This window comes from Bubalus kerabau, chromosome 17 (assembly GCF_029407905.1).
Source record: "Bubalus kerabau isolate K-KA32 ecotype Philippines breed swamp buffalo chromosome 17, PCC_UOA_SB_1v2, whole genome shotgun sequence".
NCBI classification, from domain to species: domain Eukaryota; kingdom Metazoa; phylum Chordata; class Mammalia; order Artiodactyla; family Bovidae; genus Bubalus; species Bubalus kerabau.
Window position 1 is genome coordinate 64085988 of NC_073640.1, and position 13756 is coordinate 64099743.

At 41.9% G+C, this 13756-nt stretch overlaps 1 protein-coding gene across 1 annotated transcript; it reads right to left on the minus strand.

Annotated features, from left to right (window-relative positions):
- Window positions 1-5323: 5323 nt before the first annotated feature.
- LOC129631044 (zinc finger protein 345-like) lies at window positions 5324-13390 on the minus strand. The gene is given in 4 exon segments (XM_055551804.1): window positions 5324-6160; window positions 6163-8079; window positions 8331-8618; window positions 13297-13390. Coding segments are annotated over 3 exon segments (2178 nt in total). The 5' UTR covers window positions 8475-8618; window positions 13297-13390; the 3' UTR covers window positions 5324-6043.
- Between the last annotated feature and the right edge of the window lie 366 nt (window positions 13391-13756).

Genomic DNA, 13756 nt, shown 5'->3' on the forward strand with positions numbered 1-13756 from the left:
AACTTTCATTTTAACCAGTTTTCTCCAGAGTCTAAACAATATCAGGGCCATCCTCTGTCAAAACGTTATCTTCCCTTTCTGTAGTGTTAGTTTTATAGCTAAAATATAGACCAAATAATGCTCAAATTGACTCTGATATCAGGGGCATTTCAGCTGATAAAAATTTTGGACCATCCCTGTGGTGGGAAGTGAGGTCTTTGTCCCATCAGAAGAATCTGAAGGGTTAAGGGAATTTGCAGGGCTGGGGGAAGCTTGATCCTTGGCAGCCCTGAGAAACAGGAGTACTCAGGAGGGAATTCTTTAAGACGTTCAGGAGTGGGGGAAGCTTGGTTCCCTCTCCACCTGAGAGATAAGCTTCCTTAGAAAGGGATTCTTTAGAATATTAGGACCGTTTTTGATCCTTCAGGCTTTTGAGTATAGAAGAAAGACCTGGGCAAAAGGGAACCTCAGAATCCTTTCCTAGAGATCATGTGGATATAAAAGTTCGCATACAGTTCATCTAGGAAATCTGATGGAGAGAGCAGAGAGGGACAGGAGACAGGGAGGTAACAGAACGTAAGGAAATTCTGAGTCCTTTTCCTTCTTTTGGAAAAACCTAGTGTGCCATTCAGAGGCCATTTTTGGGGGGTCCCCCGTTTGTATTGGAGCCAGGCCTTTCGGAGGGTCAAAAGTATCCAGTTTCTGAGAATGTAGCCAAGGGTTGAGTATGAGAGAGCCTCCTGGGATGTAACAGAACCCACTCATAGCCTATCCACAATAGAATGGGAGTACTGAGAGTCACTGGCTGACAGAAAGGCGTCCGTTTTCCCCCAGTGGTCTCTCCGTGCGACTGAGGGCACAGAATGGCCGAGTGGCCTAACAGTCACATCCAACAGTGAGAGGAGACCTCTGAGAACCATGCAGCTAAGCCACCAGGTGACACGGGCAGAGAAAGACAGAGATTCCTGGGAGCAACCAGGTGACTCACCATTTGGTGATTCCCTCAAACGTGGAAGGCACTCTTGGGATGGTTCAAAGGCAACACCCAGGCTTCTGTAAATCAATCCAAACCAAAATGGAAAGAAGAGAAAGTGACAGGGAAGAAGGCTGAGGAATCCGCCGTACAATATATCCGGGAGGCGGTGGCTTGGGAACAATGGTCTCTGTTTTGCTTCAACCTTTATGAGCCCAACATGGTGGACGGAAGTTGTCTTGCTGCGGGTGGATGCCTTTGTGGCCTGATCCATTCTGTGTGCCCCCATCCTCACATGGGAGTCTTTCTGTGGCAGGAGCCCTAATGGCTTTTACGCATCTGATCGGTGCCCACAGAATATTGGTTGGCATAGTCCTCACTTGCAAAAAAGACAAAGGAGAGACCCTCACCCATTCAAGAGGCAGCTACTTTGGGCGCAGTGAGCAGTGGGGCTTTTGGAACACACCAGAGGGTAACCCTCACCAGCGTAACTCAGTTGCCACCAAGCAGTTGCCCGTTGGAAGAGGGTCCCTGTGAGAAAGGAGAAGTGAGGAGGGGAGACAAGAGACTCCAAGTCCCTGAACAAGGCACCAAAAATATCATGGTCTGGGTGCTGGTTGGAAAAGAATTTCCAGACATGAGACAATACAGGGCTGGTTTTTCAGTTTCTGCATTCTAAGACCCTCCTTGGTTTTATCTGCTCTTCACACGTTGGGTAACCACAACCTTGGCAGAAAGAAGCATTTTATCTATTTAGTATATACTCTGTATCTTTCTGATTGTTTTTATCAGAGTCTTGAAAGTGCAAGAGAAATAACTAAAAATCAGTAATGTTGCTCTTGTACTTTTTGGCACATATTTTAACAAATAGCCATTAAATAGCAGAGCTTAAACGTTACTTCAGTTTATGTACTTTAGACTTTAATAAAACAGACAGATTCACAGAGACAACTCTAAGAAAAGTTGATAGAAGTTTCTGTAACTGTAAACAATACTAAAGACAAGAAGAGTTTTAGTCACTCAGTCATGTCCCATTCTTAGTGACCCCATGGACTCTAACTTGCCAGATTCCACTGTCCAAGAAATTCCCAAGCAGGAATACTGGAACGGGTAGTCATTCCCTTCCCCAGAAGTTCTTCAGAAAAACAAAGCAAAAAGAAAAGAAGAAGAAAAAATTGATCAAGTCATGTTAATATTTTCATACACACAGTTCAGTTCAGTTCCTCATTCGTATTCCATTCTTTGGGACCCCATGGCCCACAGCACGCCAGGCCTACTGGTCCATCACCAACTCCCGGAGCCCACTCAAACTCATCTCCACGGAGTACAGACATACACTCAAATGGGGCTATATGCTCATTAGGGGGAAGAGAGAGACATTTTCATGTCACTAAACTCAGGTAATTTTGAATGAATTAAAAAGTACATAATATTAGAGGATGATATTCTTTATTTGCACTGAGCTGTACTTTAAATTTTAATACAGTTGAGCATAGATTAGGACTAATAAGATTCTTGTAAACATTTTGGAAAATACAAAACTGTGATGAGACTCTGTGATGTGAGCATGGAGTGTATTGGAAAAGATCAGACCTGGGCTTGGGATGAAAACCACCACTCCCCAAACCCAGCATCTCTGCTAAACACACATGAGTGTTCATTTTCCAAAGCAGAAAGAAAGTAAGAAGACAGGAAGTTACTTCATTAATTGTGATAGTTTAGGCACATCCCTCATTTTTCTTTCCAAGACACTTGTTCAAGTGAAGTGGAAAAAAACAAATTCACAGCATGGGAATCTCACAGAAACACTTAAACCAGTGAACATGAGTCATGGGGTAAGAAGTACATGGAGGTGGTAAAAAGACTGTGTCTGTGATTTGAGCCTGGAGTATTCTGGAAACATCACACCTAGGCTTGAGTGATCAATTCGCCTACCCTGAAAACCCACTATCTATAATCAACACAATGAGTGTTCATTCTCAGAAGCAAAGAGAAACCAAGAAGATGGGGAGTTTCTCCATTAACTATGAGCATTTCCACACATTCCTTATTCCTTTTTTCCACAACCTTGTTTAAAGAGAGAGAGAAGTATGAACTTCATAGTCTCATGATGTTAGAGTGATGTCTCCAGAACCAGTGGGCATCAGATGTCATGGTGTAAATGAATCACATGAAAGATGCACAATCACTGCCTGGGCATCCTGGAATTAACAATGAAATTATAACTTGAATCTAACATTTAAAAATGTCAATTTTATGCAAATTTCATTTCACATATACTTCCCCTGTTTAGTATCCTAATAATGCATTTAAGTAGTAAGACTCAGCAATGCAAAAGACAGCATCTCCTAGTTTTCTTTTTATTTCTGAAAATTTTCTGAAAAACTCTAGACCTCTGAGTTGAGTCACTGGGCTTCCCAGCTGGCTCACTGGTAAAGAATCTGCCTACCGATGCTGGAGATGTGGCTTCAGTCTCGGGGTGGAGAGAATCCCCGGGACGAGGAAATGGGAACCCACAGCAAAATTCTTGCCTGGAAAATCCCATGACAGAAGAGAATTGGTTCTATGTATAAAGGCATTTTCAAACTCTGTTTTAAATATCTATATTGCACCCAGGTGCTAAGTCATCACTGCATTTCGCAACATCCCTAAAATCCCAACATCAAACCACATCTCACTGGGAGAATAGGAGTGACTCCCCAAGGTGATCTCTCACAAAAAAATAGTTTCAACAGTTGAAAGTCGCTGATTCACGTTGAGAATTCATCATGCTCCATAGAAAGTGAGGATGCAGACAATGGAGCAAAGGCTCTGGGACACAAGGAAATAGTCTAAAGGGCTGGTCTTCACTTTTATAATAAGAAATGGGAAAAAATAAGATGATGAGATGCCTGGGAAGAAAAACTAGGAGCAGAAAGCCAAAGGCTTGCAGATTCTCATTTGGGCATTTCAGGAGGGAAAGCAGATGCAGCCCCAGACCCAGGACAGGATATTTACCTGAGAAGTTGCCATTTCCTCCTCTTCTTCCTCCTGCTCTGTCTTCTCTGGGGATGTTACGCTGCAAACGCACTTCTGTGGTTTGAGAAAATACCGCTGAGGGCATCAAAACAGCTCTTTAACCTGCAACCAATGCTCTTACAGACAGAAGGGCCTTGAAAAGCTGAGAAGACCGACCTCTCCTGTCCTCTGTCTCAGGAGAGATTTGGGAACAATCAATTCCTACCTGGAGACCAGCCTGTGAACTTATTTCTTGATTGTTCTCTCCCCATAGAGAGCTCCTAACACTCTGCTCTCACAGATGATGTGAGCTGACTGAGTTTCCCTGTCCAATCCAGACAGACCAACCCTGTTGCCTCTCTGTGGAAGAAGCCAGGGCTCAGCTCTCACAGATGGATCAGGAGGCACTTCCTTAACCCAGGCCTCTGCTTAGAATCCCCTGGAGCACTTCCTAGACACCGCAGTGATGCTCCCACAGGACCAACATAGAACTCTGTTGGGAGGGCATCAGTGAGGTCAATTCCTGACACTGGTCATGTGATCCTGGTGGGAAACCAGAGGGAAACCACTTGGCTAAAGATTCTTTCTGAACCATTTCAATGAATACAAATCCCTGGTGGTCAGGTCCCCACTCCAAGAAGTTATCGATCTGCAGGTCTACAGTGTGGCCGTTAATGGAGTCATCAGCAAATCCCATTTTTTCCTGATGTTTCTTCTCCCAAACCAACGTTCAGGAGTCCTGAGCTCAAAGCCTCACACTCATCACACCTAAGACCTCTCTGTAGGGGAGGATTTCGGGCAGGAATTTCTGAGAGAGGTCAAAGCTAGAATCAGGCAGAGAAAACACCAGTTCTTGCAGTTTAGCCTGTAGAAGTTATGCTGGGTGAGGTGTTCTGGGCTCCATAGGGTGAGTGTGAATTAATCCACTCAAGCCAAAACAACAAATCCGGTGAGCACTGTGAGGGTGTCATTGAAGGGGGGCTTGTAAAGTAGACCCTGGAGTTCAGCAAGACTGTTGATCTCAAGGAAGCTGGTCATCTAGACCAGGTGCTCACAGGACTGGCTTTTGTGAGTTCAAGAAACCGCAGGCTGCCTGCTGCCCAGACAGATGCTGAGGCAGCAACAGCATGGACCAGTTTATGGAAATTGTCAACAATATTCATTTTTTGATATAAGGATATGTGATTTGTGACTTTTACAGCTTACCAGACAAAGCCTAGGAAGCACTTAGGAAGCATGGTATACACTAATTCCACGCCTCTTCCAGGAAGACTTTCTAATACGTTTCTGGGTTATCACAGAAGCTGTCTTCATTTCAACGTTGTCAAGTAATAATCATGACTTGTGTGTTGATATTATAAAGATACATCAATATTGCAGTGAACTCTCATTGTGTTTTTATTACAAATCAAGGATATTACTATTGAAACTTTTGAACCAACTTCTATCTTACTTTAATACATGGAAAGATTAAATGATCACTTACATCATGGCAACTTCCAGATATTTCACATCAATGCCAAACACCTCCATTTAGATGGTCATTGTCCATTTTACATTATGGTATCCTTCATCTTCTAAAGGAGGATAGATAGAAATTGTGTTGCAACACACTATAAAAAGCTAATCTTTAATAAACCATAAAAAATCTACCTTTCCAAACACAGTAGAAAGCTTAATATGGATTGAGTGTTCTATTACATTCACGTCAAAGAATCTCAAATCATGTCATTATAAACGAGCATACAAATAGCAATCCACTCCAGTACTATTGCCTGGAAAATCCCATAGACACAGGAGCCTGGTAGGCTACAGTCTATGGGGTTGCAAAGTTGGACACGACTGAGTGACTTTACTTTCGCTTTCATACATACAGTGTTAAGAATTGTAACTTTCTAACTATCAACCTTCATCTCATGATTCATGCTAATACGTCCATTTTCTATGTGCTTTAACTATGCAGTACTCCCTACAGTCATTGTACTTCAGAGAAACTTCTGAAAACAAGATTAGTGAAATGCCTTCTATTATGCAATCTCTGATATTTATTTCCATTTAACTTTTGATTAAATACTTTTCTACATATTGGTTACATCATTTCCATTGGTTTTTTGTATAAACTCTTGTGTTTTCTGATGCATGTTTAGCGCAAACCTCTTCCATCACATGTTCCGTTACTAGAGTTTCTCTCCAGTGTGTGTTCTCTGATGTTTACTGAGATGAGCACTCTGACTAAAGGCTTTGCCACATTCGGTACATTCATAAGGTCTCTCTCCAGTATGCATTCGCCGATGCAGAGTAAGAGCTGACCTGTAACCAAAGGCTTTGCCACATTCAGTACATGTATATGGTCTCTCTCCAGTATGCACGCGCCGATGTTCAGTAAGGTTATAACGCGTAATAAAGGTCTTGCCACATTCTGTACATTTATAACGTCTATCCCCGGTATGAATTCGGTGATGTTGAGTAAGGGCTGAACTCCTAATAAAGGCTCTGCCACATTCTTTACATTTGTATGGTTTCTCCCCAGTATGGATTCGATGATGTCTAGTAAGAACTGAGCAATGATGAAAGGCTTTGTTACATTCTTTACATATATAAGGCTTCTCTCCAGTATGGATTCGCTTATGATAGGTTAGATCTGAGTAACAGATAAAGGCTTTGCTACATTCTGTACATTTATAAGGTTTCTCTCCAGTATGAATTTGCTGATGTTGAATAAGATTTGAGTTGTAAGTAAAGGCTTTGCCACATACTGTACATTTATAAGGTTTCTCTCCAGCGTGAATTCGCTGATGTCGAGTAAGAAATGAGGAGCGACGAAAGGCTTTGTTACATACTTTACATATATAAGGTTTCTCCCCAGTATGAATTCGCTGATGTTCAATAAGGTCTGAGTTGCAAATAAAGGCTTTGCTACATTCTGTACATTTATAAGGTTTCTCTCCAGCATGAATTCGCTGATGTTGAATAAGGCTTGAGTTGTAAGTAAAGGCTTTGCTACATTCTGTACATTTATAAGGTTTCTCTCCAGTATGAATTTGCTGATGTTGAATAAGATTTGAGTTGTAAGTAAAGGCTTTGCCACATTCTGTACATTTATAAGGTTTCTGTCCAGTGTGAATTCGCTGATGTTGAGTAAGAAATGAGGAGCGACGAAAGGCTTTGTTACATTCTTTACATATATAAGGTTTCTCTCCAGTATGAATTCGCTGATGTTCAATACGGTCTGAATTGTAAGTAAAGGCTTTGCTACATTCTGTACATTTATAAGGTTTCTCTCCTGTATGAGTTCGCCGATGTTGAATAAGAAGTGAGTTGTAAGTAAAGGCTTTGCTACATTCTGTACATTTATAAGGTTTCTCTCCAGTATGAATTCGCTGATGTTCAATAAGGTCTGAGTTGTAAGTAAAGGCTTTGCCACATACTGTACATTTATAAGGTTTCTCTCCAGTGTGAATTCGCTGATGTTCAGTAAGAAATGAGGAACAATGAAAGGCTTTGTTACATTCTTTACATATATAAGGTTTCTTTCCAGCATGAATTCGCTGATGTTGAGTAAGAAGTGAGTGACAGTTAAATGCTCTGCTACATTCTGTACATTTGAAAGGTTTCCTTCCTGTATGAATTCTCCTATGTCTACTAAGATTGGATGACTTACTAAACCCTTTCTCACATACCTTACACTTGTTTTCTTTCTGTGGATTCTGAACAGTGTCCTGTTGAGTAAGTTCTGAACAGTGATTAGAAACCTTACCATATTCACTACAAGTCCTGTCTCCAGTACAAGTACTCTTATCTACAGAAAAACCTGACATTTGATCAAAGGTATTTCTACATTTATTAATTTTAGAATCCTTGTTTAAAGATTCGGGTCCCTGATGTTTCTTAAGGTTTGAGTCTCCTTCAACTGTATACCTAGTTTCATTGCCTGAATATCTTCTCAGTCCGCCATAAATACTCTTGTAATTATTGGAGCTGGGGCTCTTACTTAAGGTCTGACTCATTTTATTATACCTGGAAAGTTGTTGTGTATTAACCATATCACAATATGTATTGAAGAATGATGGTTGGATTGCATCTCTTCCATTATCCTCAACATTATATATCTTGGACTGGATAGAAGATATCTGTTGGGGGAAGAACAATGACACCCTGCTCACGGATCCCTGAAATTGCTTAGATTTTGAATTTTCACACTCATTGTTAAATTGTAGGTGTTCAGACATCCTTGAATGTATGTTTAGTCGAAGCCTACGTTCACAATTGTCTGAATGAGTATTTGCAGTAGAGACTAGATTACCTTCCAGATTTTCCACGTTTTCTTTTAGAGAACATGTATGTTTCAAAAAAGGATGGACATCTTTTCTTAAACACTTACACTTCTCGGCAGATAGTGAAGATTGAAGTTGCTGTTTTTCCCAATTTGACTCAGGCTGCTCATTTCTTTTTGCAGTACTCTTAGCATTATTTGTAAGTGTCTCCATTTCTTTATGTCCATATAAACATCCTCTCTGTCTTTCATATACCCTGGTATATTCCCAATCTTTCATTAAATTTAAGTTTCTGAGGTGAAATGTTTGATATATTCCTAGGTTTGCTTTTGGGAATACATCTTCTAATGCTGGATTCTTTGGCATCAAATCCTGGGTGTCTTGTGGAGACACAGCTGAAAGATACCAAATAACAAGTAATTTTATCTGCTATTCTCAGTGAATATCTTTAAAGATTTACAGAAAATTGATGACCATAGCTAGTTTAAAAATAAAATAGAGATGGAAGGATCAAGATGCCAGAGGCTTAGGCAGATGTGGAGCTCATCTCTCTCTCCACAAATGAATGAGAAATGGAACAATTCTCACAGAGCCCAGCTGAACACTAGCAGAGGCCCTTGGAAATCTGAAAGGACAAGAAAGATTCCTGCTCTGCAGGGTAGAACAAAAGAAAGAAGGAAAAAGAAGAGGAGAGGACGTGGGTTGGGGCCTGCAACTCTGCAGGGAGATGAAAGTGAGGAGAGGTCCCCATATCCGAGGAAGCCCCTCATTGGGGGAGCTCAGTTTGGACAGAAGGAGAGCCTCATTCTCTGTGGGAAGAGAACATGGCAAACAGTGTGTGGCAGCAGGACAGAGTGAGACCTGCACACAGGGTGCTGACCCCAGCCCTGCCCACCCAGGCTTAGCGGCATGTCCAGCAATGCAGACAAGGGCTGGCTGCTGAAATGTGGGGTTTGGAGAGCAGACCCAGGCAGAGGACTGCGGTTCGCTGTGAGGATACATCCTGAGGGGACGGGAGTGAGGGAGGAGGTCTCTAAAGGGATGCTTCTGGAGGAAGCCTGAACCACCATAGAGAGAGTGTCATTGTTAAGTGATGCCCAGGGAATGAGCCCACTGCATCCCTTGTCCCTTGTGCCTGCCCCTGCTAGCCAAGGACTAGGAAGAACTCTACCCAGCCTGGGGTCTTTTGAGCCCCAGCCATGGCCTCCCCCATCGACCTCCTCCATAATCAGCAGAATCCTGAGCTCTGGGGCAGCCTCAGGAGAAGACACCTGTGAGTTGGCCACACGCACAGATGGAGCAGAAAGCACAGGTGAACGCCAGCAATAAAGAAGAAAAGCTGAAAACTCTCCTTGCAGCAACACAAGCCATGGTCTTACACCCATGACCAGCTTTGTAACCTCAGCCCCTACAGAGCATCTGAACCAACAACCAAGGGCTCTCTCATTCCTGGCAGGTATAGCTTTAGTAGCTGTAGACTTTGTGGGCTCCTACTCAAGGGGGCTGGGCGAGGACAGAGCCTGAGCTGCTCCGTAGCACCACAGTGGGTCCAGCTCCACGCTGAATGCAATCCCAGGACCTGACTTCACTGAATCTATGCTGGTGACCTTGTGAAAACAACAGCTAACAGACACCAGGGCCGTGTGCCATCATGCCCATGGTTAAGGTGGGGCCAAGAGCAGTTCCAACACTACATAAGGAGAGCTTGCAGAACGCATGAGAGGGGGCACCAGAGCACACCCTGAGGTGAACATTCCTACAGGAGTAATACTTAGTGTCTTCTCTCCTAGTGGGTGTGCTCCAATCCCACCTGCCTCGCACCACAGATCAGAATCACAGCAAAGACTCAGATCTGGGGGCTGTATTCCACCACACAGGGAGCAGGCACCACCAGAGACAAGGCAGTAACAACCACAGAATAAGGGGGAAACAGCCCTGAATATCCAGGGCAGGCTCTGGTCACAGTTCACAGCAATCAGAGCACAGATCAAGAGAGGATAAGGGCACAAACCTCTGGACCAACCTCACCCACTAAGGTGCAGATACCAGAAGGAAGATTAACTAGGTGGCTGCACCCTTCAAAACAAAGACCACATACAGAACGCAGGACAATATGAGATGACAAAGAAATATGTTACAGGGCAAGAAACAACATAAAACCCCCCAAGGACCACTGAGTTAAGAGGTGATAGGCAATCTAATGATTACTTCTTGATTTCAGTCATCTTAAGTGGAGACACCGAATACTTGCACAAATCCTAGGTGTCTAGTAATTCTTAAATCCACTTCTTGCCACACATGTTTCTGAGAATGTGTTATTAGCTGTTTCAATCTAAGAATCATAAATGATAGTGACAGAGAACTAGTCAGAAACTGAGGACACATAAGACAGTGTCCGAGGAAGCTGAATACAAATAAGATAAACTTAATAAAGTACTAGTTTTAAGAAATTAAATAAGAAGAGAGACTTTAAAACTATGATTGAAAGAGGGAACTCTACTCATTGCTCTGTGGAGACCTAAATGGGAAGGAAATCAATAGGACAGTAAAGACTAGAGATCTCTTTAAGAAAATTAGAGGTACCGGGAATATTTCATGCAAAGATGACAACAATAAAGGACAGAAACAGGATGGACCTAAAAGAAGAAGATATTAAGAGAAGTTGGCAAGAATATATGGAAGAACTATACAAAAAAGCTCTTAATGACCGAGATAACCACGATGGTGTGGTCACTCACCTAGTAACAGACATCCTGGCATCCAAAGTAAAGTCGGCCTTAGAAGGCATGAGGACCAACAAACCTAGTGCAGGTGATGGAACTCCAGCTGACCTATTTCAAGTCCTAAAAGATGATAATGCTAAAGTTCTGCACTCGATAAGCCAGCAAATTTGGAAAACTCAGCAGTGGCCTCAGGACGGGAAAAGGTCAGTTTTCATTCCAATCACAAAGAAAGGCAATGCCAAAGAACACTCAAACTAGTACACAATTTCCCTCATTTCCAACAATAGCAAAGGCTCCAAATTCTCCAAGCGAGGCTGTAACAGCACGTGAACTGAGAGCTTCCAGATGTTCAAGCTGGATTTAGAAACGGCAGAGGAATGAGAGATCAAATTGCCAACATCCTTTGGATCATATAAAAAGTGAGAGAGTTCTGGAGAAACGACAACATCTGCTTTATTGACAATATCACAGCCTTTGATTGTGTGGACAACAAGAAACTGTGGAAAATTCTTAAAGAGATGGGAACACCAGACTACCTTACCTGCCTCCTGAGAAATCTGTATGCATGTCAACAGGCAGCAGGGAGAACTGGACATGTGACAACAGACTGATTCCAAATTGGGAAAGGAGTATGTCAAGGCTGTATACTGTCACCCTGCTTATTTAACTTATATGCACAGTACATAATGTGACATACTGGGAAAGATGAAGCACAAATTGGAATCATGATTTCAGGGAGAAATATCCATAATCTCAGATATAAAGATGACACCACCCTTAGGGCAGAAAGCGAAGAGGAACTGAGGAGTCTCTTGATGAAACTGAAAGAAGAGCCTGAAAAAGCTGGCTTCAAACTCAACCTTCAAAAAACAAAGATCATGGCACCGGTCAGATCATTTCATGGCAAACAGTGGGAGAAAGAGTGGAAACAGTGTGAAACTGTATTTTCTGGGGGTTCCAAAATCACTGCAGATGGTGACTACCACCATGAAAGTAAAAGACGCTTGCTCCTTGGAAGAAAAGCTATGACCGACCTAGGCAGCATATTAAAAAGCAGAAACATTACTTTGCTGACAAAGGTCCATCTAGTCAAAGTTATATTGTTTCCAGTAGTCATGTATGGATGTGAGAGTTGGACCATGAAGAAAGCTGAGTGTTGAAGAATTCATGCTTTTGAACTGTGGTATTGGAGAAGACTCTTGAGAGTGCCTTGTACTGCAAGAAGATCACACCACTCCATCCTAATGGAAATCAGTCCTCAATATTCGTTGGAAGGACATGGTGAAGCTGATGTTCTAATACTTTGGCCACCTGATGTGAAGAACTGACCCACTGAAAAAGACCCTTATGCCGGGAAAGATTGAAGATGAGAGGAGAAGGGGACGACAGAGGGTGAGATGGGAGATGGTTGCATGGCATCACTGACTCGATGGATATGAGTTTCAGCAGGCTCTGGGAGTTAAGTGATTGACAGGGAAGCCTGGCCTGCTGCATACCATGGATCGCAGACTCAGATTCAATGGAACGACGGAACTGAACTGACCGATACGTATAAATAATTATCTTTGCTGTATAGGAGAACAAAATTGGAAAACAGCTATATTCCAATTAGAACTTTTAATAAAGATTTCTTCATATAATCTAAAAATTGTCATAGTTTGAATCAACCATTAAAAATGTAGTGGAAAATGTGCTAAGATTTTATGTCCATTTATTTTAAAATTCTATGAGGTAATAAAACACAATAAAGTATTTTAGCATGTTAGAATTGGGGCAAATACACAAAAGATATTTCATATGAGATCATATAAGGTAATGAGAAACTTTCAAGTCAACCTCAGATGTGCACTGTTTCATTTTCACCAGGTTTTGCTTTCTGCAGTGAAAAATTACTTGAATTTGAAATTTATTTAGAAGGTCCTATGTGTCGCTCCTAGTGGATAGGAAATTATAAATCAGAGAATAAAATCCTGTCCCTAGTATTCCAGGAAATTCGGCAGTTTTTCTACCATTTCACTCACACATTTCTGTCTAGAGGTAGAAGGAAACTTTAAAAGGACTGTCATACAGTTACTCAGAAATGGGCAGAGTTTTCCTAGGGCCCCCAAGAAATCGAAGAGCAATGAATAAATGCAGTTTGTCAAAAGCCAAGAAGAGACTTTTAGGTCACACTGTGATGGAGAAAAGTAATCACTGGAGATAAATTCATGAATGATTTAAGAGAGAGAATGCGGCAGGTGATACATTTCTATCACAGTAGCAGAACAAACCCACGTTTTCGAAAACCATTTCCATTGAAGCAAATCTCCCAACACCATCTGAGTCATCATCTCCAACCATTCATACCTACCTGGGTAAATGGCTGTTGTTTCAATTCTCCTTATATTCCTGGGATCCTTCAATAGCTCCAGAAAGGTGACCAGGTCCACCTTAGAGACAAGCCCTGGTGATCAGAGAAAGGAATATTTGTGTTGTTAGAGATTCATCAGTATCGAATCCAATATGTATTCAGGTGAGACAAGAATGCCTTTTCTTCTAGAAAACGATTTCCTGAAATACTTTATTCAAAGCCGCTATACAATACTAACACACACCTAACAATCAGGTCCTGAGATTCTGGTCAAGTAGCGCTAAGGCAAAGGTAAGTAGAGTCAATGTGAGATTAAGAGAGGGTGCAACTATTTAATACCACAGAACTTACACAATTACCAGTAACGTAGAATGAAGGATGCAGAGTACATCAAGGAAGAAAAACATCACCAGCACAATGATTCATCATGAAGCCTTTCTTTCTAAACTCAGAAATAACC